The sequence below is a fragment of the Phalacrocorax carbo genome, chromosome 2 (assembly GCF_963921805.1).
Source record: "Phalacrocorax carbo chromosome 2, bPhaCar2.1, whole genome shotgun sequence".
In the NCBI taxonomy this organism is placed as follows: Eukaryota; Metazoa; Chordata; class Aves; order Suliformes; family Phalacrocoracidae; genus Phalacrocorax; species Phalacrocorax carbo.
The window spans coordinates 42,906,018-42,929,989 of NC_087514.1; the positions used below are offsets into that span (position 1 = coordinate 42,906,018).

At 43.3% G+C, this 23,972-nt stretch overlaps 2 protein-coding genes and 1 non-coding gene across 3 annotated transcripts; all 3 read left to right on the plus strand.

Moving 5' to 3' along the window:
* The first annotated feature begins 2,812 nt into the window (after positions 1–2,812).
* Positions 2,813–3,964, plus strand: MOS (MOS proto-oncogene, serine/threonine kinase). The gene has a single exon (XM_009513315.2). It carries the CDS (start codon positions 2,915–2,917, stop codon positions 3,962–3,964), a length of 1,050 nt encoding a protein of 349 aa, XP_009511610.2. The 5' UTR covers positions 2,813–2,914.
* A 16,939-nt stretch (positions 3,965–20,903) lies between these two features.
* On the plus strand, positions 20,904–23,637 carry RPS20 (ribosomal protein S20). Its single transcript, XM_064442696.1, has 4 exons — positions 20,904–21,055; positions 22,090–22,189; positions 22,933–23,006; positions 23,414–23,637. The coding sequence occupies exons 1-4, from the start codon at positions 21,053–21,055 to the stop codon at positions 23,594–23,596; spliced, it is 360 nt and encodes a 119-aa protein (XP_064298766.1). The 5' UTR covers positions 20,904–21,052; the 3' UTR covers positions 23,597–23,637.
* On the plus strand, positions 22,797–22,861 carry LOC135312323 (small nucleolar RNA U54). The gene has a single exon (XR_010371894.1). It is a non-coding gene; the product is annotated as a small nucleolar RNA U54 (small nucleolar RNA).
* Positions 23,638–23,972: the final 335 nt, after the last annotated feature.

Genomic DNA, 23,972 nt, shown 5'->3' on the forward strand with positions numbered 1-23,972 from the left:
TGCAGCCCCCTCCTCTGACCCGTGGTAATGCTGTGAAGTGTGGCAAGGATGTGCTACAGCTATTGTGTCTCGTGGGAAGTCACTGGGCCGGGTCATCAACTGGATCACAGGAAAATAATGTTTATTAAGGATACATGCCTGTTTGCTTTTAAATCTAATTGCGTTCACATTGAAAGACACTGGATGTCCCCCTGCTCCAGTCCTCAGCTGTCAGCTTGAGACAAGACAGTAAGTTATATTACGTCTGTTTAGATCCCAAAATATGCCCCTCTTCCTGTTCAAGAACTCGGTGTGTTCCCCAAGAACAATGCAACATCCCTGCCGTAACGGGCAATCAAGGTTTCTAGCAGAAAAGGATAACAGGAAAATTACTAAAAGGACAACTGGAAAGAGTGTGTAGGGGGCATGGAGTTTGAAAAGAATAGTACGGAAGGTCTGCTATATCTTTCCAGATGAGACTTCAACCAAAGAAACTGGGGAATGGCCCTAATCCTAACCCTGTGTTTTATAAGCATAGAGTTTACTGCTGTGTTCTGCAGCATTCAAAATCTCCATACGCACTCCTATAGTTGTCAGCTTAACTCGGACCCTTCATCCATCCGTCCTTCTCCCTCAACCAACTTTCCCTTTGAGCTTTCTCTGCCACCTTAACCTGGTGAAAACAGGTTGTAACAAGTGCACTTCTCCCATGAGAAGGCTGAAGTTCTTGGAGAATATATAGCAGAGATTGTCTCTCTGCTGTATTTATATACTACATGGCACAGAAATCCATGCCAGAATTAGAGCCCTAATGGCTCTGAGAAAATACGTATAAAACCCCCCTTTCTCTCTCCAGTATAGCTTCATCTGCTATTGCAGCTTTTTATTTCCATCAGAACTTGCCTTCCTAGAAAAATTTCTCCGCAAAGATCAGAAGTGAAGACTTTTCCACAGAAGCATAAAATCACACTGCTGCTCAGAAAAGGAGTTTAAAACACCTGTTGGGTCCATGGCTTACTTCACTGCATATTTAAAACTACACTAAAGCTCCTTTGGTCTTCCCCCCACCCCCAAAGCATCCCTGCGTAGCAATGCTGAAGCAGTGCCTCAGGCCAGATAGCCGCCCCTAGGAGAGGGCATTACCTGGCTGGCTTGTGCTTTACAACAGAAAGCTCGCCGGGTGTGACAGCACCAGGGGAGTCCAGGGGTCTTTTGTACTACTAGTCCTTTCTGGGAGGGGCAAAGGAAGAGGAGCCTTGTGTTGTCAGTCCCTTCTGGAGGGACTGTCCCACCCAGGGCCATTGAGAGGCCCTCTGGCATCCCTAACTCTTTGCACTCTCACTTGTTAACAACTCCTACAAATGCATTTTAGCACCTATTTATCTCGTTCTTCTCCAGCCTATCTGTTTCACACCAGCAGGTGACAACCCAAATTCCCCATTCTCATTCATCTCTGGCCCAAATTTGCTTCCCTGTGAATTGCAATGACAAATTTCTCCTGACGATCCTAAGTCTCAGTGGGGGAAGCTCTCCATTTGCTGATTCACTATAGAGTGATGCCTTTGAAACCCTCTGGCTGAGCTGATCTAGAGTTCAAGTAGGGTCTGAAGACGCCTTTGGGACATTAGGTTTTTCTGTTGAGGTGAACAACTGAACCCTTCTCAAGGTGGAGAACACTCCAGTTCTGTTTGCACATGTTCTGAGCACCCCTGAAACCTCCCTCAGCCCTTCTGTGCTGCATCTTACTCATCCAGAGAAGCAAACCAAAAAGATCAGAGAACACCAGGAAAGCTCTGCATGAGCTGCCTGCAGAGCTAGTGCCTAGAGGTAAACTATGGAGAAACAGGCAGCGCCAATCTTTGAAGTCCCGTGGCAGCATCCCTATTGGCAAAGCTGACATCCAGAAGAAGGTTCTGAAGGGCGAGGAGGTGGGAAAATAGCTTTCCAAGATATTTGCCAACATGTACGGAAAGATACTTACTGGGATATGCAAAAGCACTTAGCTGTGTAGGCCCCGTAAGGGTGCTCTGATGGAAGGGCAGAACAGCAGGTACCAAACACTTAAGGCAGTCAGCATGAGCATTGTGAATATGGAAAGCAGGGCCAAAAGAACAAAAGCCCCTCTGAAAAAACATTGGAACCAGCAAGGCAAAATTACATTTGTTTGATTTCTGCCAGAACAGCTCCATAAATTTAGCAATAAGTTTACTAAGGAGGATCTAGGAATAAAATACACACCTGTAGTAACTGCATGGGATGTGATGGGAAGATAACCAAATATTTGTGTATAATTACATTTATCCAATGGATGATGCAGAGCAATCATTTGTCTTTATGCTGATATTAAGCTCACTGTCCTGCATGGGCAGAGTCAACTAGTCAAACGGGTCCCCTTGTCCCAGCCACATTTAAGGAGCAGGTGTCTGCGAACACACTTTTATACTCAGTGGTGCCTGCCATAGGCTACTGAAATGCTAGCACTCACCATTTCAGCTACTCCCTCTGACAATGACTTTGAGCTGTTTAATGCATCTGATGGTGATCATTCTTGCCTGGAGCCATGGTGAAATACTTTAATCAATCACTGCTTTATTTACTGTCGGGGCATTTTGCTAGAGGCATTCGATGGGCAGGACATCTTTCTTTTCTCCTGAAATTAGAGATTATGTGAAATACATGTGAGTTAATATATTTTTTAGCTTTAAATCCATTCGCCTTGACTTTCTAGAGATTTACTTCAGGGTTGGAGAAGAATGTTTCCAGGTGAGCCTGATTGGGTTCAGCTAGTTGTGACAGATGCAGTTCATTTGGGGGTGGGAGGGAGAATGGTGAAGAGAGGATAAAAGGCTTTGGAAGGCACTGCAGAGTCCTTTCTGGCAGGGGAACTTTTCAGTTTTCTGTCTTAGTAACTCTCTGTTGTTTTTTCCACCTTATTATGCCATCACCTATTCCCCTTAATTGTTTTCTTCCTTTGGAGTTTTCCCCATCTGCAGATTTGCGACCCTGCAGCAGCCCCTTAGTTATCCCTGGCAAAGATAGCAAAAACTTCTTAGGGGGCGTTCCTTCAGCCAGGACCCGCCGTTTGCCTCCACGCCTGGCCTGGTGCTCCATTGATTGGGATCAGCTCTGCCTCCTGCAGCCCCTAGGCTCTGGTGGCTTCGGTGCTGTCTACAAAGCCACCTACCATGGTGCAACTGTGGCTGTGAAGCAGGTGAAGAAGAGCAGCAAAAACCGGCTGGCATCACGACAGAGTTTTTGGGCTGAGCTGAACGTAGCCCGGCTACAGCACGATAATGTGGTACGTGTGGTGGCTGCTACCACGTGTGCCCCGGCCAGCCAGAACAGCCTGGGCACCATCATTATGGAGTATGTGGGCAACATCACCCTGCACCATGTCATTTATGGCACTGGGAATGCGTGGAGACAGGGTGAGGATGATGAAGGAGGATGTGGAAGGAAGGCCCTGAGCATGGAAGAGACTGCGTGCTATTCTTGTGACATTGTGACTGGCTTAGCCTTCCTTCACTCACAGGGCATTGTGCACTTGGACCTGAAGCCTGCAAACATCTTCATCACTGAGCAGGGAGTGTGCAAGATTGGAGACTTTGGGTGCTCCCAGAAACTGGAGGAGGGCTTGTCCCAGAGTCCCCATGTTTGCCAGCAAGGGGGCACGTACACACACCGAGCCCCTGAGCTCCTCAAGGGTGAGAGGGTCACTGCCAAAGCAGACATCTACTCGTTTGCGATCACCCTCTGGCAAATTGTCATGCGAGAGCAGCCCTATCTGGGTGAGCGGCAGTATGTGCTCTATGCTGTGGTAGCCTATAACTTACGGCCTTCGCTGGCTGCTGCTGTTTTCCATGAGTCGCCAGTGGGCCAGAGACTCCAGAGCATTATTAGCTGCTGCTGGAAGGCTGATGTAGAGGAGCGCCTGAGCGCAGCCCAGCTGCTTCCCAGCCTCAGGGCCCTCAAGGGGAGTCTCTAGGAAAACGCAGGACTCTTCCCGTTTCTTTTATTGTCGACTTTTCTTTCCCTTTGCCTTTCTTCCAAACATGATGAATTTAGCCCCTGTGCGAGCTAAAGGGTCTGTTGCTGTTTTTATATATAGAAAAAAAAAACACAACCTGCTTTGTTATAAGAAGATTATAAATAAAGAGATTTAACAAAACTGTGGGGTTTTACCGTGGGAGGGGTTAAAAACAAGGAGAGAGACGCTGGCAAATATGACTTTTTCTGGTTGATCTGTTGTGTGCTGACTTGTTCAGGGAGATAATGGGGAATGTGATGTGCAGAAAAATAGTTGTTTTCACATAAGTGAAGTACAAAAAAGGGCTGCTTTTGGAAGGGTTTTTGTACATAATACCTTTTGGTATTTCCAAAATGTCAGATATGAATAGTTCTTTACACTAGCTAGGTTTTGCGTTTGAGCTTTTCCTCTTCATTTACCAAGGAATGAGTACGTATCACAAATGGATGAATGCAGAGAAACAGAGTGTCAGTGGGGGTTTGTCTTGTTCTTAGATGTACTTCATTTCAGTAAGTATGCTGTTTCTGAAATGGAAAATGTGAACTACCCTGTCTCCCCTTATTTCAATGAATCTTTTTGACAGTCTAAGGCTATTAAAAGTAAGAAGACGCATTAACAACCTCTGCCTTTATAAGCCCTCCATGCTACCAGGTGTGTTAGGTGCAACTTGCTAGTTGGTATATTGTAAACTTTAGTATCTGAAGTATTATAAGGACTTCTTGTGTGGAATAGAAAGTTCCCAGGTTTTGGAGGTACTGGGAGAGTTTAAAAAACAAAATAATTGGGAAAACATGAAGGGAGATATATAGATACAAAAACCCCTCATAAATTGGGGTAAGGGGGGGATTACTTGCCCTTTGTAGTGTATGGGTTGGTATTAGACAAGGTACTGGAAGTACTGAAAAGGCAGATTGCTTAAAGCAGTAATGATGATACTCTGCTGGTGCTCAAAGCATATGCTATTGAAAATCCTCTGCGCTGCTTATGTCTTATCTACTGTCTTTCCTAATCTGGTTGTAACATGTCTGGAAGAGGAAGTGCTGTAGGTGATGCTGAAGACAGAGAGCTCTGATCCCTAATTTATCAGAACTGATAACTATAGATCTGTCGAGATCTTAACCCTTCTCTAGAGCTATGAAGATCTGACTGCTGTAGCTGATATCGCCATTCTGCTCAAAGACTCTGCTTCTTTTTAAGACAGGAGAAAGTCTGATGTTTCAGACAAATTGTTTTTCTTCTTTCCCCTTCCTCCCCCTTGCTTCCATTCTGGAAAAAAAATCCCAAAGGAATTGAGCCAGTTTCCTGATTTCTGACACACATCTGTTCTTAGCCCCGTGAAATCCTGGAAATGAGCAACTATGTGAATTTGAGATGATTCTGTAGGTCTTTATGGTATTTGGGTTGGTCATTGAAATTAATGGTTTATAAAGTGAATCTAAGCTTAACTATTTCTTGCTCTTCTGTCCGCCTGAAGTGGAACTGTAAAATGCCGGCTAGAATCAAAAAACCGAACGTAAATTCTGGAATAGATTTCCTGTGTTTTCTCTGTCAAAATAATTATGCTACAGGACCATAACTTATGTTTTTTCATGTTGCATAACTTCTTCTAATGAACAAGAAATAGCCTATAAAAGTTAATCATAATAAGCCAGTTACCTTTTAAAATGATTAGCTGAGGGCATGTAAGGTAAAATGTCGGATAAAGCCATTGGCATGCCTCATCCTAAAATCAAACCTTACATAAAAATGTTTCTCCAGTCTTCAAAATAATATTATAAAAACTGAGTTAGTTTTTTTTAGTTGTTCCTAAACGCTTATGTGTTGTATTTATTTTGCCAATCTAGGTAGCTTGTTGTTTAAACTGCTAGAAACTTGATATTTTGTGCTTAATGATACTTTAGCATCAATAAGTGCTACTTGAGTCTCTGAAAAATCAAGCACCCTTCAAATTCTCTGTTATACTTGTCAGAAGAATACTGGATGGCCAAGACCTGCTCTTGAAACGTAATCAGCTCTGCAGATGTCTGTTAACTTCACTGGACTCCTTTTCGAGAGGGAGTGAGAACTGTGCACAGCACTCAAGATGTAGGCACATCATAGTCTGCTGTCATAATGATGTTCTCTATTTTTAAGTAACTTCTGAGATTTGATTTGCTTCTTTTTGATTATGAGCATTTGGTTAATACTAATCAAGAAACATCTCAGGCCTGATAGCTCAGAATCCATTGTTTCATGTGATAAGGATTATTTTGCCTGTTTGCCTCGCTTTACATCAATTTACCTTGAATTTCCTTCTGCCTGTTTGTAGCTGGCCCTTGCACTCACTGTCCTAAATAACTCCACCATCAGCAAAGTTGTTTTCCTCATGGCTCACCCTCTTGCCCTTCACTTATGAATGTGCTGAGCAGCACAGAACCCTGTGAACCACCACGGGCACTTTCTCCAGTTGAGAGAACTGACACTTTGCCTTTCATTCTCTGTTCCTATCTTTTGACTTATCCAGCCCAGGATTTTCTCTTAAACATGGCTGCTTAGTACCTTTAAAAAGTTTGCAGTGATTTTTCAAATACGTTTGGAAACCCAAGTGAACCATATCAACCAGCTCCTTATCTGCATGCGGTTGGTACTCCTAAAGAATTCCAATACAATTCAACATAATTGTGAAGCACAACACCTTCCAACCAATGCAGTATTGGCTCCTAAAGAAATCATATATCCCTGTCTGTTAATTCCTTTAAAAAAGTATCTGCTAATGTATCTTGTACAGATGTAAATCATAGCATTTAAGTTATTTCTTAAAGACTTCCATAGGCTATGGTCCTGTAGAGAAGAGAGGCCCAGGACACCTGGTTGATTTTGAAGGATTGCCTTTTCCAAGGTCAAGATTGGTCCATCCCAAACGAAAAGGAAATTGAGCAAAGGTGGTAGAATGTGTCTGAGGATAAACAAGGAACTCCTGATAAAACTCAAACATTAAAAATAAACATAAAAGAGGTGGAAGCAGGATCAGATCACCCAGGAGGAATATAGAGACAGTGCCCAAATGTGCAGAAATGGGGTTGTAAAAGTCAAAGCCCATCTCAGACTAGATCTGGTAAGGGATGTGAAGAGCAACAGGAAAGGTTTCTACAAGTGTATCAGCAGCAAAAGGAAGACAAGTGATAATCTGGGCCCACTGATGAATGGGGCAGGGGAGCTGGTGACAACATTGAGAAGGTCAAGGTACTCTTATAAGGTTTCTTCATCCTGGTATTTAATGGTAAGGCTCGTGTTCAGGAATCCTGGGCCCCTGAGACCAATGAAAAGTCTGGAGCAAGGAAGACTTACCCTTGGTAGAGAAGAATCAGGTTTGGCAACATTCAAACAAACAGGACGTACACAAGCTCATGGGACCTGATGGGGTGCACCTACAAATGCTGAGGGGGCTGGGTGATGTCATTGTGAGGCTGCTTTCGATATTATCTTTGGAAGGTCATGGCAGTCAGGAGAGATTCCTGAGGACTGGAAGAAAGCAAATGTCATTCCTATCTGCGAGATGGTCAAAAAGGAGCATATGGAAAACTACAAGCCAGTCAACCTCACCTAAATCCCTGGGAAAGTGGTAGAACAAATAATTCTAGAAACCATTGCCAAGCTCATGAAGGACAAGAAGGTGATTGAGAGTAGTCAGCGTGGATTTATGAAGAGGAAATAACGCTTGACCAAGCTGGTAGCCTTTTATGATGAGATTACTGGCTTGCTGGATGAGGGGACAGCAGTGGTTGTTGCTCATCTTCACCTTACTGTGGCTTGCAGCACTGTTTCCCATTGCATCCTTATAAACTGATGAAGTACAGGTTGGACAGTGAAAATTGAAGACTAGCTGAGCTGCTGGGCTCAAAGACCAGTGGGACACCAGTCACTGGTGGTGTACTCCAGAGATTGACACTGGGCCCAGCACAGGTTAACATTTCCATTAACAACATGGATTACGGGACAGAGTGTGCGCTCAGCAAGTTTTGAGATGATACAGAATTGGGTGGAGTGGTCAATACCTCAGATGGTTGTGCTGGTATTGAGAGGGACCTTACCAAGCTGGAGAAAATGGCTGATGGGAATCAATGCAGGGAACTGTGAAGCCCAGCACCTGGTGCAGGATAGCCCCACGCACCAGTGGGGTTCCAGGCGACGGACTGGGACGCAGCTCTGCAGGAAAGGAGCTGGATGGAGCTCCTGGCAGACACCAATTTGAACGTGAGCCAGCAATGCACCCTTGCGGCAAAACCGGCCAACAGCATCCGGGGGTGCACTGCAAAGCTCTTCCAGAGCATTGCCAGAAGAGATTATTCCCCTCTGCTCACTCTGCACTGGTGAGGCACATCTGGAGCACCGTGGCCGGCTCAGGACTCTGCCCGCACGAGGTCATGGATGTACCGGACCAGGAGTGAAGGGCCATTAAGCTGATTAGGGGATCGGAACCTCTGCATGTGAGGAGAGACTGAGAGATGGGGCTGTTCAGCCTGGCAAGAGAAGGCTCAGGGGGCTCTTACCAGTTTCTATAAATACTGACAGGAGGCAGTAAAGACGGAGCCGGGCTCTTCTCAGTGGTGCCCAGTGACAGGACAAGATGCAATGGACACAAACTGAAGGACAGGAAATTCCATTTCAAATGCAAGAACAATTTTTTTTTACTGTGAGGGTCAAACGCTGGAACGGGTTGCCCAGAGATGTAGGAGGGTCTTCATCCTTGGAGATTTTCAAAACCCAACTGGACACGGTACTGAGCAAGCTGCTCTAGTTGACTCTGCTCTGAGCAGGGGGTTGGGCTGGACAATCTGCAGCAGTCCCTCCCAACCACAAAAGTTCTGCAACTATAATAACATTTATAGATGTTTGAATTTCAGGCAGCTCCTGAGTTGTCCCACAAAAATGCTTCTAGCATGAGCCTATTTTGTGTTTTCTCCAGGGACGACACATGCAAGGCACACACCGATTCTTTGCAATGCCTTTGCTGTCCTGGGGGGAATCAGATTTCAATGATTAGAGGTTTGTTTTTTTTTCTTTTAAAAACCTGACAGGAGTAGATCTACCAGAGAGGTTTGACAGATTTCTTGTTCTTGATATTCTGAAAATTATGAATTATGGGGTTTATGTTAGTTCCTTGAAGTTTTTTCCATCTATTTTTATATTTAATCCACCAGAGTTTTATCCTTTCCATTTTCTTCATCTGGACATGGATTCAGGTTTTTAAAAGATGCTTTCTTCCTTCTAAAGCTGGCACAAAAGCTACTGTAGCTTCACATTGGTCTTTACCTTTGTCGCTCTTGCATACCTCTATATAAAATATGAGCAGACGGCACATGATGCTAGCAGAGAAGTTGCAAACAATTGTGTTACAATCCTCTTACGGGATTCCATTCATCCAAATGTTTCCCCAAGTATTTCTAGAAGCTGGTTTTGTTCTTTATCTCTCCTTCTCCGTACATATGTATGCAACACACTTCCAGGTGGTTAGCAAGACATAAGTCAGGATAAACTTTAAGGTTTATTTGTACCGACTTTATTTATTGTCTTCGTTCCTGGAACTGATCACCAGCAGCTCGATCAGCCTAAACAGAAGATTTGTTGAAGGCCTGGAGGAAGCACTACAACCAGGTAATAATCGTAGTTTATCAACATCTTACTCTGCTTTCTGACCATGAAACACTCGTGAAGCCCATCTGTGGATCCTTTGTATGGCTGCCCCGATCACCCAGCCAACCAAATACAAAAAGGGACATCACTTTTTCTTTCTGTGGACTAAGTGCCTTGGCAGGGTATACATAAAAGCATAATGAGTTTGAAAGGCTGAACCAGCACTCACGTCCTGGTCAGCTCTGTAGGGTCTAGCAAATTTGGAAGTATGGGATCCAGTATTGCACAGATTCAGATGACGCAGCATCAGTGTAAGCCTGGGCACAGTGATATTGTGATATGCCTTTGGGCTGTGCCCTCCCGCCCTCTGCCAGCCAGGTATGCTCTATTCAGGGCACGAGTTATCCGATGCTAAGAACAGGCTGATCCTCCTCAGATAAGAGTGACCATGTATCTTGATTGTGCTCTTAGCAAGGAACAAAGCCTCATTTGTCCCAACTGCTAAATGTCAGATCTCTCATGTCTTACCATCAACCAAGTTCCACAGCTTGATAGAATTATTTTCCTTCGAAACCAAACTATTATTATATTTAGGTTTGGAGGTTTTTTATCTAATGCAGCAACTTAAGTGCCATTTCTGGGACCCTGGGATGCCACGTCACAGTGGCCATTATCTCAAGGTGAGCTTTTTTTTTTTAAAATGTTATCTTTTCATAGGTAGCACAAGCTGCCTTTCAAACTTCCAGCTCTGCAGCACTGAGCGCTAACTATTCAAAACCAGGTGGTTTAGCTGCTGCCTCATAGCAGTCTGGGGTAACCACATGGAAACTTCAGCTAGTTCTCATTCATCTCCCAGTACCAAATCTGGCTGCATTTACTGATTTCAGAAAGTATGTGTAAGGAAAATACTGTCAAGTGCTTGCATCCTCATGTCTAGTCATCTACAGCGGTAGCTCCAGGCATATTGACTGTATTAGTGTGTTGTATTTTGTGCTTTCTTGGTTATACAGAGGGCATTGTCTACCAAGGGAAAGCATGAATTAAAAGTTCTAATTCTGGCCTTTTTTTTTTTTTCCAACTAATGGCATCCCCCATCCCCAAACTCCCCCACGTGTCTCCGCTTTTCCATCAAATGGGCACATTCAAGCCCATTTCACTACCATGGAAGCATGGTGGTGTTGGGTTGACGGTTGGACTTGATCCTAAGGGTCTTTTCCAACCTTAATAATTCTACGATTCTATGTGCAAAACTTGACCAGATGCAGTAAAGAAAGAGATTTTATGTAATTTTATCTAATTCAAACTGAAAACCCAAGTAAAAGCAAATACTAGTTAGTGTTGAAATGGTTTTAGGTCAAAATTAAATTTTTTCAGGCTTTTCTTCACGATGAAAGGAACTTCAGCATGCCCTCTTGAGTTCTGTGAATTTCAACAATTACTTTAGCATTCAAGATATTACAAGTAAGACAAGAAAAGATGATTAGAAGCACAGGAAGTATGCAGTTGCAATAAACAGTTTCTAGGAAGAATGAGAAAGAAGAAAAAGAAAAGCACAGAAGTGTAAATTCTCTATTACTCTTCACTTGCTAGAGCAATTACTGAAGGTTTAGTGTCTTTGGTTCCCAAACAGAAATATCAACAGATATTTCATAACCAGTTTTAAAAAAAGTAAGCATCAGCTACAGTTCTGATGCTACTTCGTTATTTGGGGCGGGGGATGGAAGTATTACCGCTAAATGTGTTTGATAATTAAACGGGGAATAGTTGTCCGTCTTTGACATAGCTTCTGGCTTCCCATCAACAAGGAGCCTCTGAAACCCTGCTCCTGCCTTGTTCTGTTGTTTGCTTCTCTTCCCTTGGAGGATTCTTCTACACTCACTTACTTCATATTCTTTTTTTTTCCATTTTTTTTTTTTTGGTGTCATGCTTTATCTCAGCTTAGAAAGAAAGAGGTAATAACACTACCTTCAAGTGATAAAGTACTGTATCACTTGGAGGTAGGCACATCCTTAATACAGAAGGAATGATGGGAAGCATGAAGGCGTAAGTGTGAAGATGAATGGGTTACTTCTGTATTCTGTGGTAAGATATATCTGCAGCAAAGGAAATAAAACAAAAAAATGTTTTACAGAATATACCACAAATATTTGTAAATTCAATAGGACTTAAGTGGATGCTTAATATTTGACTTGTATATCAATTTTTGCAGCATTAGCATCTGTGTCTATAAATTCATCCCCTAGAACAAAGACGAAAATGGGAGTAGAAAATGAATGGTTATTTTAAAAATTAACTAGACTTTGAACATTTTACTTATACTTTATTTTAGCCATTTATCTGCTGCAAATACCTTAATGCAGTGCTCAAAGAGCCTCTTTCTATGCTTCAGTTAACCCAGCTGCCAAACATTTGCCTGCCTGTCAAATGAAAAGCCTTAAAACCAGTTAAAGAAGGCAAATGGAACAAAAAAAGTCTACTGGCATCTATCCCAGTCTGCCATCAGCTAAGGATGCCATGGGACAATTTGATAGTAGAGGGACCATCTGCCCCTGGACTTCTCCAGGCACGAGGCTGAATTACACTCCCTATCCAGCCTGAAGTTCAATAGCCTGAGTGTTCAGCAGAGCAGGGAGGTAACTGCATTTGCCTTCACAGGACACCTGGGATAATAGGGTAATTCATAACCTAATAAATATTCTACTTCACACGTGCCAGGCTACAAAGAACAAAGTAGGCTTCAAATTGGAAACGTAAATGTCCAGCTCTTTTTAGGTTACTACCCCCAAAAGGTGGCAGGAAAACCAGTTTTATTTTCAAGCCATGTATTTTTCTCAATCACTTACTTCAAAAATGGTGAAAGGGTTTTGATTCAGATATGGCAAAAGTGAAGCTGGCCCCAGAGACAAGTAGAGAAAGTTGCATCTGAACACAGTAAAAAAGCTGACTGTAAAAATGGGAATTGATAGGCTGGGGAGGCTGGATTTTTTTTTAATAGTAATTAATAGTATCTATTAAATAATATGGTAAGTTTAGAGAGATATCGTATACTTTGGCCACATCCTTGTTTCTCTGTTATCTAGCAGTTCCATTAAAATGTTTTACAGATAACACAAAAGCCACACACAAAGCTTTTGAAGGAATGTATCATTGCACTGACATGCCAGTAGACAAATGTCACCCCAATTTCTCTTTGTATAGAAAGTGACAGAACTTCTCCAGACCTCCCTTGAAGTTTTCAATCCTTGTACAGCTTTTGGGAGTGAAATGATTGCTATTATTACAGAATCACAAGTTGGAAGGGAACTCAGGGATCATCTAGTCCAACCTTTCTAGGAAGAGCACAGTCTAGACAAGATGGCCCAGCACCCTGTCCAGATGACTCTTGAAGGTGTCCAACGTGGCCGAGTCAACCACTTTCCTGGGGAGATTATTCCAATGGTGACTGTCCTCAATGTGAAAAATTTTCCTCTCATGTACAATCGGAATCAACCCAAGAGCAACTTGTGTCCATTCCCCCTGGTCCTTTCCATGGGACTCCTTGTAAAAAGGGAGTCTCCATCTTCTTTGTAGCTACCCCTTAAGTGCTGGTACATGGTGATGAGATCCCCTCTAAGCCTCCCTTTCTCAAGGCTGAACAAACCCAGCTCTCCCAGCCTACCCTCGTATGGCAGCTTCCCAGTGCTTTGACCATCTTGGTGGCCCTTCTCTGGACCCCTTCCAGCCTGTCCACATCCTTTTGTATAGAGGTGACCAGAACTGCACACAGTACTCCAGGTGTGGCCTGGCAAGTGCTGAGCAGAGCGGGATGATGACTTCTTTATCTCTGCTGGCGATGCCCTTTTTGATGCAACCCAGCATCCTGTTGGCCTTCCTGGCCACAGCAGCACACTGTTCGCTCATGTTGAGCTTTCTGTCCACCAGGACCCCCAGGTCCCTTTCGACAGAGCTGCTCTCCAGCCAGGTGGATCCCAGGCTGTGCTGCACTCCCGGATTATGTTTTCCCAGGTGCAAGACCTTACACTTCTCCTTGTTGAACTTCATAAGGTTCTTGCTGGCCCACTCTTCCAGCCTATCCAGATCCCCCTGCAGAGCGGCTCTCCCTTCTGGAGTATCTACTTCCCCACTCAACTAGGTGTCATCTGCAAACTTCATCAGGCTACACTTGATGCTGTTAGCCAGATCACTTATAGACATTGAATAACATTGGGCCCAATATTGATCCATGGGGGACCCCACTTGTGACAGGCTGCCACTTGGAAATGGAGATATTTACCACCACCCTTTGGGTGTGGCCTGTCGGCCGGTTCCCCACCCACTGTATTAGATGTTTTTTAATTTAAAGGGGAGAAAAAGGATATTCTTACCATTTAAATAACCATTCCTGTCAACAGCTGACTTTCAGAGGCAATAAATGTTTTTAATATGAAGAATTCAATTAATTTAAAAAAATATTTTCATACTTGCATAGTTCATTTAAAAAGTTGTTTATTGAACTGCAAACAGCATTCGAAAAAGCGTCCTAACCATAAAAATTAGGGCTACTTGACAAAACACAGCAAGGGTGGTGTGAAAGAGCCATTTGGACAGGAAGACAAGGGAGGTGGCTGGAGGAGGCAATGAGACAAGCCTGAAACAGGGGGAGGGGAGACACCCCCAAAAATGAACCTATTTGCTACAAACCTTCCAATCAGTGAAGCTCTCCTTCAAAAACTAAGTTCATGCTGGCACATGACTTTCTGTGTTGTATGCTACAGCTACCTGCCCACTGGACTGTCAGGATCCCGTATGACATAAACTAGGGTCTTGAACCAATGCTTAAATTAGACGAGGCCACTGATTCAGTACAGAGCAGTCACCCATTACCACCAGGTTGCTGTAGCCATTAAAAGAAGTATAGCCTTCCCCTTGCTGCCAGCCCCAGACCTCCCAAACCCAACTGTCCTGGTCCACCAAAATAAAAAACTGTCTAATTTTAAATGTTCTGCAAACTGTTACCAGCCTCCAAACTGTCTGTGAGGTTTTTACTTTCTTTTCTTGATGATTGCACTATGTGCTAATTATGATGACAACTAGTTAGCGCTATACTTTAATTCCACAAATGATTCAGCAATCTGTACTAGTACACAAGTAATGGTAAATTCTTCAGAATTCATATATATAAAAGGAACTTCTTTTATATACAGGAGACTTTAAGAGTAAAAAGCTCAGTTTTGTGACCTTTTCAAAGGTGTGCTGGGTGTGGTGTTTTTTTTTTTCTTCCAGGAAAGAGGAAAATCAATCCCTAGCATAAGCATTTGTGCCTGCCAGAACAAAGTGGTTGACTCTACCTCACATCAGGAACATTTCACAAGACTGTATAAGAAGCAGTTCTTCCTCTGAACACGTAAGGGACTCTCAAGAAGGAAATGTACCCACTGCAAGGGTGCGGGAAGGGGGCCATTGGTAGAATGAAGTACTTGCTGGTGGTCCCATGGACATCTTCCAACAGTCATAATTATTGAAAAATTATTTTATAATATATATATTTTGTGTTTAAAAGAAAAACATGAGATCATAATGCTGAAAAAATTACAAGTATTAATATTTCTCAAATATTTTTCAGGAGGCATGGCTACCATACTCAAAACCAACTTCCATGTATACCACAATAATTAATTTTATTTGCCTAAAAATCGAATGCTTGACCACAACCCTCTTAAGTGCTAATACTATCTTTTCCTCAGTTTTAAACCAGTAGGCAATACTGCTCCCCTTGATCTGCACCTGGAAAACCTACCATTAGAGTTCTTGCTGTGCACAGATGTAGGAATGTTGGAAGTGCAATTGTGTACATCTACTTATAGATGCTCTTAAAATACTTCAGTGTTTGTTGCAAGGGAAAAAGACTTTTCTATTATAGTATTTCCTGGGAGGCTAACCAGGCCATATTACATATGTGTAACAATGATGTCTTGTAGGCTGGTGTGAAAGGACATGTACAAGCCCTGTTTTCATTACAAGTGAAGCAGGAACTTCTGCTGTGTATTTAGGTGAAAGACAAGTTTAATAGACTTGCTTTACTCTCCTCTAAGTTGTTCTCTCAAACAGAAGTGCCGGGTCTTCTAAGAAATAGCATTACAGACTCGACGGCTGTTGTTCCTGCCCCCTCTACCACAACCTCATAATTTCTACATAGTAGGCTGCAGCTGCTGCTTTGCCACGTTAGCTTTTTAGAGTTAGCAAGCCCTTTGAAACCAAAACTGCTTAATATTTGATGCCTCTTGGGTCACTTTCATGATACATTGTGGATCCGACCAGCTGTTCTGAACAATCACAGTGTAATAATTTCCTCCGTGGCTAATAATTCCTGTTTCTAAAGCACATCTTTAACACCACAGTATCTCCTTTAGTTCCAGGTCCTAAGTTTTATGTTATTATTCCTGTTTCTGTCAGGTTTTGAGTAATTTAACTTGCCTCATTTGCACAGGGTCAGGTCACAACAGGAGAAGCATTACTGAATTCTCTTTAGTCTTTCTTTACACACTCCAGGGTTGGGAAGGGCATCTCTCTGCAAGTCCCACAGACGTCAATCTGACACCTGGATATAATCTAGATAAAATTGTGAGATGCAGCTAATATCCTGCTCTAATAGTTCTGTACCAGCAAGATGGTGATTCCCCCTTGCTTTAAATCCCATCATCATCCATGGCAGGCATTTGCTAAATTTTGTGCTTGCAAACATTCATCGTCTGAAAACCAGTTGGACGAAGAATATCGTAAGGAGGAAATTAATCTTAAAGGGACAAAGAAAAACTTCTCAGAGGGAAAAAAACCCCACCAAACCATGATGCAGTGATGCATTCTATATCAAGAGAAGTTTTTCCTCTAGTTGTAAGGCAGTGTGAGGTCAGGATCATTCCTTAAATTATCCCTGCTCCATGATAGAGAGGCAGCACAAGCACCATGAAACAATTCCCTCCTACTCTGTCTCGCCAAAGAATTACATTAGATTAAACTGGTCTTTGGAAGAAAAAAAAACAGCGATCAATGACTTCATAACTGGGCTTTAAAACAGTAGACAAAGTATATGTGGACTACATATACTAGTAACCATAACTGCTGTAAAATTAATCAACTTTTTCTTCCTCAAGGACAGACATCCAACCATGCAAGCACCCTGCTGCTGGTAACTTCCCACAAAGTCTTTGCAGGAGACAGACATAAGGACGAAAGACAACTCCGAAGTCTTTATCAGCACAGTATTGCAAGGGTTTGTACGCACTGGCATGTACTGCTTGTTCCTAAATGGTCTGAGTGCAAAGCATCCATAGAGAAGCCAGGGAGGCGAGTCTAGCAAACCAATCTGTGTCCTGGAAGCCATTTGCAATTCAGTTGCTAAAAGAGCTTGCTATGTTCAAAGAGTCACGTGGATGTTATTTGACTAGATGCAGCTTTTCAACATGTGCTACAAACCTTTGCAGTCTTCTTGAACTGTCTGTTTTTTCAAAGTAAAACAGATCACAAGAAACTGTGCCAAGCAGTGCTGCTTCAAGTGACCGTATCTGGATTGGAGAGATTGTGTAGCCTGGAACACTTTTTTTTTTATACTTGATTAAGCTTTCCACACATGAAGTCTTCCCAGGTGATTTCCAAAATGAAAACCGGATGCAAAAATACCAGTTTTGTTTGTGTGTCTGCTAGTTCTGCTTTCACCAGACCAATGCTGGGGATTTTTTATACAGGAATTGCATGCCCCTCTCTTGGTAATGTGGTCTGGATAACAACAGCTGATATGGCCAGAATGTGCATGTAAATAGCGTGTGTGAACAGAATACCCAAACTGGTATGTTCTGAGAGGATGTTTGCCCAAAACCCAATAACAGTAAGAGGAAATTAACAATAACAAAGCTTTCTTAAGACAATGATCACCCAGATTAAACAGTAACCGGGGGATTAGATTACCAAAGACCCTTTGAGAAAAATTAGTTTGAAAAGCAGCATGAGAACTTGTGACTGTTGGAAAAAACTGTGGGGTGGGAAAGCAGTACAAGAGCAGCAGGCATCATTACTTCTAAGGCCAGACAGCATCCTTGCCCTTGGACACAGTAAGTAGCTGCCCCCAGTACTGGCTGAGGGTGGAGTATGAGGCACAGCAGTAGGGATCCACCTCTCAGGAGCACTTATGGGAACTCACAGGGTATGCTGGTGCAGGCACATGGATGAGCTGCACAGGCACATGCGCCCACATCTCCAAGAAGAGGGATTTAGAAACAGGGGAATTGGCACTTTCAAAGGTGGGAATATGCATTTGTGACCCACACTTCCTGTGAGAGAGAGGATGCACACAGAGCTGTGTCGATACGTAAGTGGGATCAGTTGTAGAAGGGTACGTAAGAGATTTGTAGGTGTTTATTAATACTCTAAGCACCCAGTATCAGGATTTCTGTTGTATTGTCAATACTGATCACAATATATAGTTCACTGATTACTGGCAACTTACATGTTGCTAATCAATACACTGCCTCAGTGCGGTCAAGACTATGAGCGTTATTCTGTGCAAAAAGTTGCCATTTCATTATTACAAATTTGAAGAAGCATCAAATCTGCAAAGGAAGGAGCGGAGATGCAACAAACATTCTTCCAGACAAGCAGAGAAGACATAATTTGATTTGAAAAAAAATCTTAAGACTGAACATAAGTTGCCCTGAGGGCAGGACAAATTCAAACAATATCTTCCTGAAAGCAGCCCAGATGTACAATCCTGTTTCAATCCTGAGTGTTCAAAGACATGTTGCAGTGATGTACCACAGATTCAGTGTCACTAGAAATGCTGTAGTGTATTACCAGTTAAGTATTTTTGTCACTGTCGTTTCTGTCAGAAGAACAAAAAGCAAAAAAAGGCAAAAAGTTTTATTGACAATGGATATTTACCCATGTGAATAGCATGAAGGAGGTTTTCTTGTAATACTGTATTTCAGAGAAAGCAGGATAAATCAGATCAGATCAATTTCTATTCTGCATTTGTGGAGAACAAACAACATATTTATATCCCTAAATTACAATAATAGTAAGGAAAGCCTTAAACATAGGAACAGAAGTAAGGTGATTTTTAAATCCGCAGCTCCAGATAGTTTGCATCCAAGAATTTTAAGAGCTGGCAAAGGAGACTTGTGTGCTTTTAATGCAGATTTTCCATAAGCTTTGAGAAATCTGGGGAAGCCCAGAAAATAAAATCTCAAAGAAAGCTGAGGTGGTGCCAATACTAGGGAAAGAAAAGAAAGGAAGGAACAAAGTTAGGAACTTACTGTCAACCTTGTCTTAATCCCAGGGAAAGAAAAAATACCGATATAGGAACAAGAAATAAATGAGGAAATTTTACTTGTATTACACAGCTTAAATATATGGAAAACATATCTTTTCAGATTGCCTTTTTTCTCATGCAATTAGAGAACATTTGGTAGACAATAGGAACAGTGTTGATTTGCACATTGTTCAGCAGGACACTGAGAAACGGGTGTAGTTGTGCACATACACTTCATAGTAAGTAAATTAAAACTAAAGTTACAGGTCTGTGTCATCAATAAGGAATCCGTCAGATGTATTTCTAATTGAATCCCACAGGAATTAGTTCTTGGCACCAAGCTATTCAATATCTTATCTGGAAATAAAGTTTACTAAGGACATTCATAAAAGCTCTCTGTAAATAATGTAGCAAGCTCGCTGACTGGGAACCATCTGGATTACTGGAAAAATAAGTGTTTCAGCATGATCACTGTGAGGTCATGTATTTAAGAGGGAAGAATATAAAACACTTATAGATGGAAAACTTCCTCAGGAAGTAGTTGGAATAGCTGATAACAGAGTAAACATGGGTTCCTTATGCATAAATGAGTTCAAAATTGTTAATATAATTGTTAAATGGCTCAGAAAACAAACCACCAGAAACAAATACTGCTTTCCTTGCAGGAAAGAAGAGGCCAGAGAAATAGGACTATCACCAAACCAGATTTTTCAAGTGCTGATCTACATTAGCAAAAGACGTTGCTGCATTTCAGGGAGCAGTGACAGGATGACTACTACCGTATCTGTGTTTACTGGAACTGCTTTATCAGAACGTAGCATCTAGTCCAAAGAACTTATTAGTAAACCAGAGATTTCAAAGAGCAAGAACAAATGATCCAAATGCAAAACAAGTCTAAAATTGACCACTACAATGGAATAATTGACATACAAACGTTATCTCCATCACATGAGGTTTGAGGACCATACTGAAGACCTACTCAAGTTTGGGTTGGTTTTTTTTTGGGGGGGAGGGAATTATATTAAGTGCAACATGACAGCTGAAAGTAAATTCAGATTAAAACTACCAGAGTCTTTTTTGAACAGCTGTAGTAATGACTAAGTTTCCAAAGGTGGCAGTAGCTTTGCTAACAATATACATGTCCAGTAATCATAGACAACTCCCCCCTCCCCCCCCCCCCCCCCGACTAGAATTAAAGTATCATTTTTACAGGGTAATCACAATGACCTTATTACAGGTCATCATTTCATGCGTTTCTCCAGCCAGACATGTCTCTCAAGAAACAGGCATCCTCTCAGCAAAATGCTTGTTTTGGGATTGACATCAGTATCCAGGCCAAATCAATGACAGTTATCATAAAAAAAAAAAACAAAACCCCAACCACAAAACAAAAAAGCATCCCTTCAACACCCAATCTTAATAAATAAAGGGACTTCGATAAATAAAATTAAGTTCTTATAGTCGGCGGGAATGAATGAAACCAGCGTTTTTACTGAAATCTACTTACAACTTCTCACACCTCTGCTTTCAGTAGTGACTAAAAGGAAAAAGAAAGAGGGGGGCTCAGATGGAACACGCCCACTGGCACTGGAAGCAGCCAAGACCTGCTCGTGTATCAAACCCCCGAAAAGAAAGCCCAAGTCTCCTAGTAAAGCCCTCCAGGAGCGCAGGACGCCGGCGGGGGCCGGGTCGCTGTGCCCCGCTGAGCCCCCGGGCCCGCTGCAGGGGCCGCGGCGGCCCCACCAACCGTCCCCGCCGCGGAGTCCGGCCCATGGCGGGTCCGGAGGGCTTAACCCTGCCCTCACCACCGCTCCCGGGCCCCATCTCCCTTCTTTGTTCGCCCCCAGCGCGGCGAGTAGCGCCTACGGTGTCGCTACCGGCGCCCACCCCGGAGGAGCCGAGCCGAGCCCAGGCCCCACTAAGCCAGGCTAGGCCGCCCCGGCGCTTCCGGGCCGCGGCTCGGGGTGAAAGGTCCCGCGGCGCCCGGATGGAGGCGGCGCCGCTCGCTATATAAGCGCCGGGCCGCCGCCGCGCCCTCCTCTCCCCGCGCCGCCCGCTGCTGCCGCCGCCGCCTCCTGGCTCACCGCTGTTCGCTGGGCCCCGCGCCGCCCCCCGCCCGGGAATAAGTCGGTCAGGAAGGCCTTGCTGCCGCCATGGTGAGGCGCTGGGGAGGTGGGGGGAGAGGAGAGAGGGGCCGCCGCCGCCGGCAGCGCCGCGTGGCCGCCAGGCCCGGGCGGCCGCGTGCGTCCCGCCGGTACCGGGTCTCGAGCCCGGAGCAAGGCCGCGCGCCCGGGGCGGCTTATGGAGTGCCTCCCCTGAGCCCTGGGGCCGCGGCCCGGCGCCGGCTGTCCCCGCAGCCGGCCTGCGGGAGGGCAGTGCGGGAGGCCGAGCTGCGGCGCTTCCTGCCGGCGGAGCCCCCCCACACCGGGAGCGGCGCCTGCGGCGGCGGGCGCCGAGGGGGCGAGCTCAGCCCGTGAGCGGCCGTGGAACGGCCTCTTGCCCTTGCCCTTAAAGTTGGCTTTTCTGAGAGGAACGTGCGCCAGTTGACGCCACAGGTAGTGCCTCATCAGCGTGAGGAACGCCGCGCTGCATCCACGGCTTTTTAAGACCTTTCCTCTTCCCTGTTTTCACATTCGTTTTCTTTCCTCAGTTCACCTGGTCCCCATTAACGCCCAGTTGTTTGCAGGCGTTTAATTGCATGAGCTTGTCACATCGGTCTCCCCAGTGGCTGAATTAGTCTTTCTGGCCAGATACCCCTTTTTGTTCTCGCTGTTTGAGTTGCTGCTGTTTTGTTGGTACTTTTATTGTTTAATTCGTGGTGAGGTTAAGGTGTGAAATACAGAGAATCTGAAACGTGGGGTTTTTTTGAGGAGGAGGATTCATGACTGGACAGCCTACGGTATGTAGGCAAGCCAGGGAGGGATGTTCTTGCAGCTTCCCACCACGAGATGCAGTTAGCTACTAAAAAAATTGCTTTTCCTCAGAGCAGTTGGGACCTTGCCCTTCCTTTCTGTTCCCATCCCTTCTTCCATGCTACTGTACCCTTTGGATCTGTCATCCGGTCAGTTGAATAAAACAGTCCCATAGCGAAATGGTTCATTGCACTCTAGAAGTCTGTTTTTCTGAGGCTGCAGAGAGTGTTAGTTGGCGTTGACTTTCGTGTCTCATATTTGTAACTTCAACATTGTAGGCGTTTAAAGATACTGGCAAAGCACCTGTGGAACAAGAGGTAGCAATTCATCGCATTAGAATTACTTTGACAAGTCGTAATGTAAAATCACTTGAGAAGGGTGAGTGATGCTTTTTTTTTTTTCAACTGGGGTAGCTGGTTAAGTAACGAATGATATATATGGTATAACAGATTGCAAAATACAATGTATTGAAGCCAGTTGTAATTAGTGATGTTAGCATTTGCCCATTTGTATGTGACTTGGCTGACAAAGTCAACCCAAAGCGCTTCATACGCTGACAAGTGGATTCTAATCTAATTTTTAGTGGAAGCTGGTGTTTGGGGTTTTTCATCATGCTGAAAACCTACGTCATAATGACTAACTTAAGAGAGTGCAGCTTCTTCACTTTAGTTCTTGTGGGGGGGTTTCAGTTGTCACCATTTCAGGGTGTAAGAACTGAAAGGCACCAGATTCTTGACTGGTATTTTGTCACTCTTGTTATGAAGAGTTTAGAAGTTTAACATTCTTTAAGGAATTATTTAATCTTGACTAGGAATTGGCTTTGCCAATGTTTTAATCATATAATGTAAATGTTGTAGAATCACTGATGCAGGATATTCAGGCAGATAGCAGCATAAATACAGCTTAAACTTGCGTTAATGTCTTTTGTTTACTGTTATGATGTGATTTTGCTAACCGTGGCGTAATGCTTCCACTTGTATGTGGTTGGCTGTGAGGATAACCCTTAAAATGAATGGCAATGATCATTTCATACGCTATTCTGAGCCAACATTTTGTTTGAAATCCTCACTTAAGAAAACAAGCAAAAAAAACCCTCACAAATCTGAGCTTTTTTTTTTCAGTCTGTGCTGACTTGATCAGAGGTGCTAAGGAAAAAAACCTAAAGGTGAAAGGACCTGTTCGCATGCCCACCAAGGTACTTAACGCTGTTTTCCTGTCTTAAAAGCTTTTTTCTGCAAATGTGTGCTTAAAACATCTTTTTTAAAAAAAAAAAAGTTGAAAAGAAATACTGCTAAATTGAGGGTGGCCCAGTGTAAAAGGATAATGACCTCGCAAGTCGTTTTTGATGCTTGGGGCAACTGTTCAGTGCAAAACACATTGAATATGGGAGGGTCTTTTTTGTCCTTCACTTTATTTTAATTGTGTATTTTTTAAATTAAACTGAATATAGGGAAGGAGTGTTAACTTCAGTAGAATATAACTTCGGAAGTAACTTTCCAGTGACATAGATACCATACAGTATTTTTAGGTGGATTGATTTCATTGTAGATCAGCCTTCCATATGCATCAACTAAATACCCTGTGTTAATGATTTCTCTTCAGACTCTGCGAATCACTACCAGGAAGACGCCTTGTGGTGAAGGTTCCAAGACCTGGGACCGTTTCCAAATGCGTATCCATAAGCGGCTCATTGACTTACACAGCCCTTCTGAGATCGTGAAGCAGATCACTTCCATCAGCATTGAACCAGGTGTAGAAGTTGAAGTTACTATTGCCGATGCCTAAATGATGGTCATCGTTGAATAAAGTTGATTTACAAATTTTCATCACTGTTTTGTTTTCATATGCGTACCAAGAGTGTTGGGTAGCCCTATGATGATTTTCATGAAAGACAACAGAGATCATAACCAAAAGGCTGTGTGAGAGGATTCTGTGGTATTTAAGGAAGAATATGCTACTTGTAAACATCAGGAAGATGAAACTTTGGCATCGTAGTTTCATTGGAGGTTGGTGACTGTATAGGTGTGCAGCACTTAAATTATTAAATAAATTATTAAAAATATATTTTCCATAAAGGGTTTAACTTTGGCTGAAATAGTAGTCTATCCCCAGACCAGCAGTAGCATTAAAATTAATGTTTAAATTACCAAATTTTCAGTTC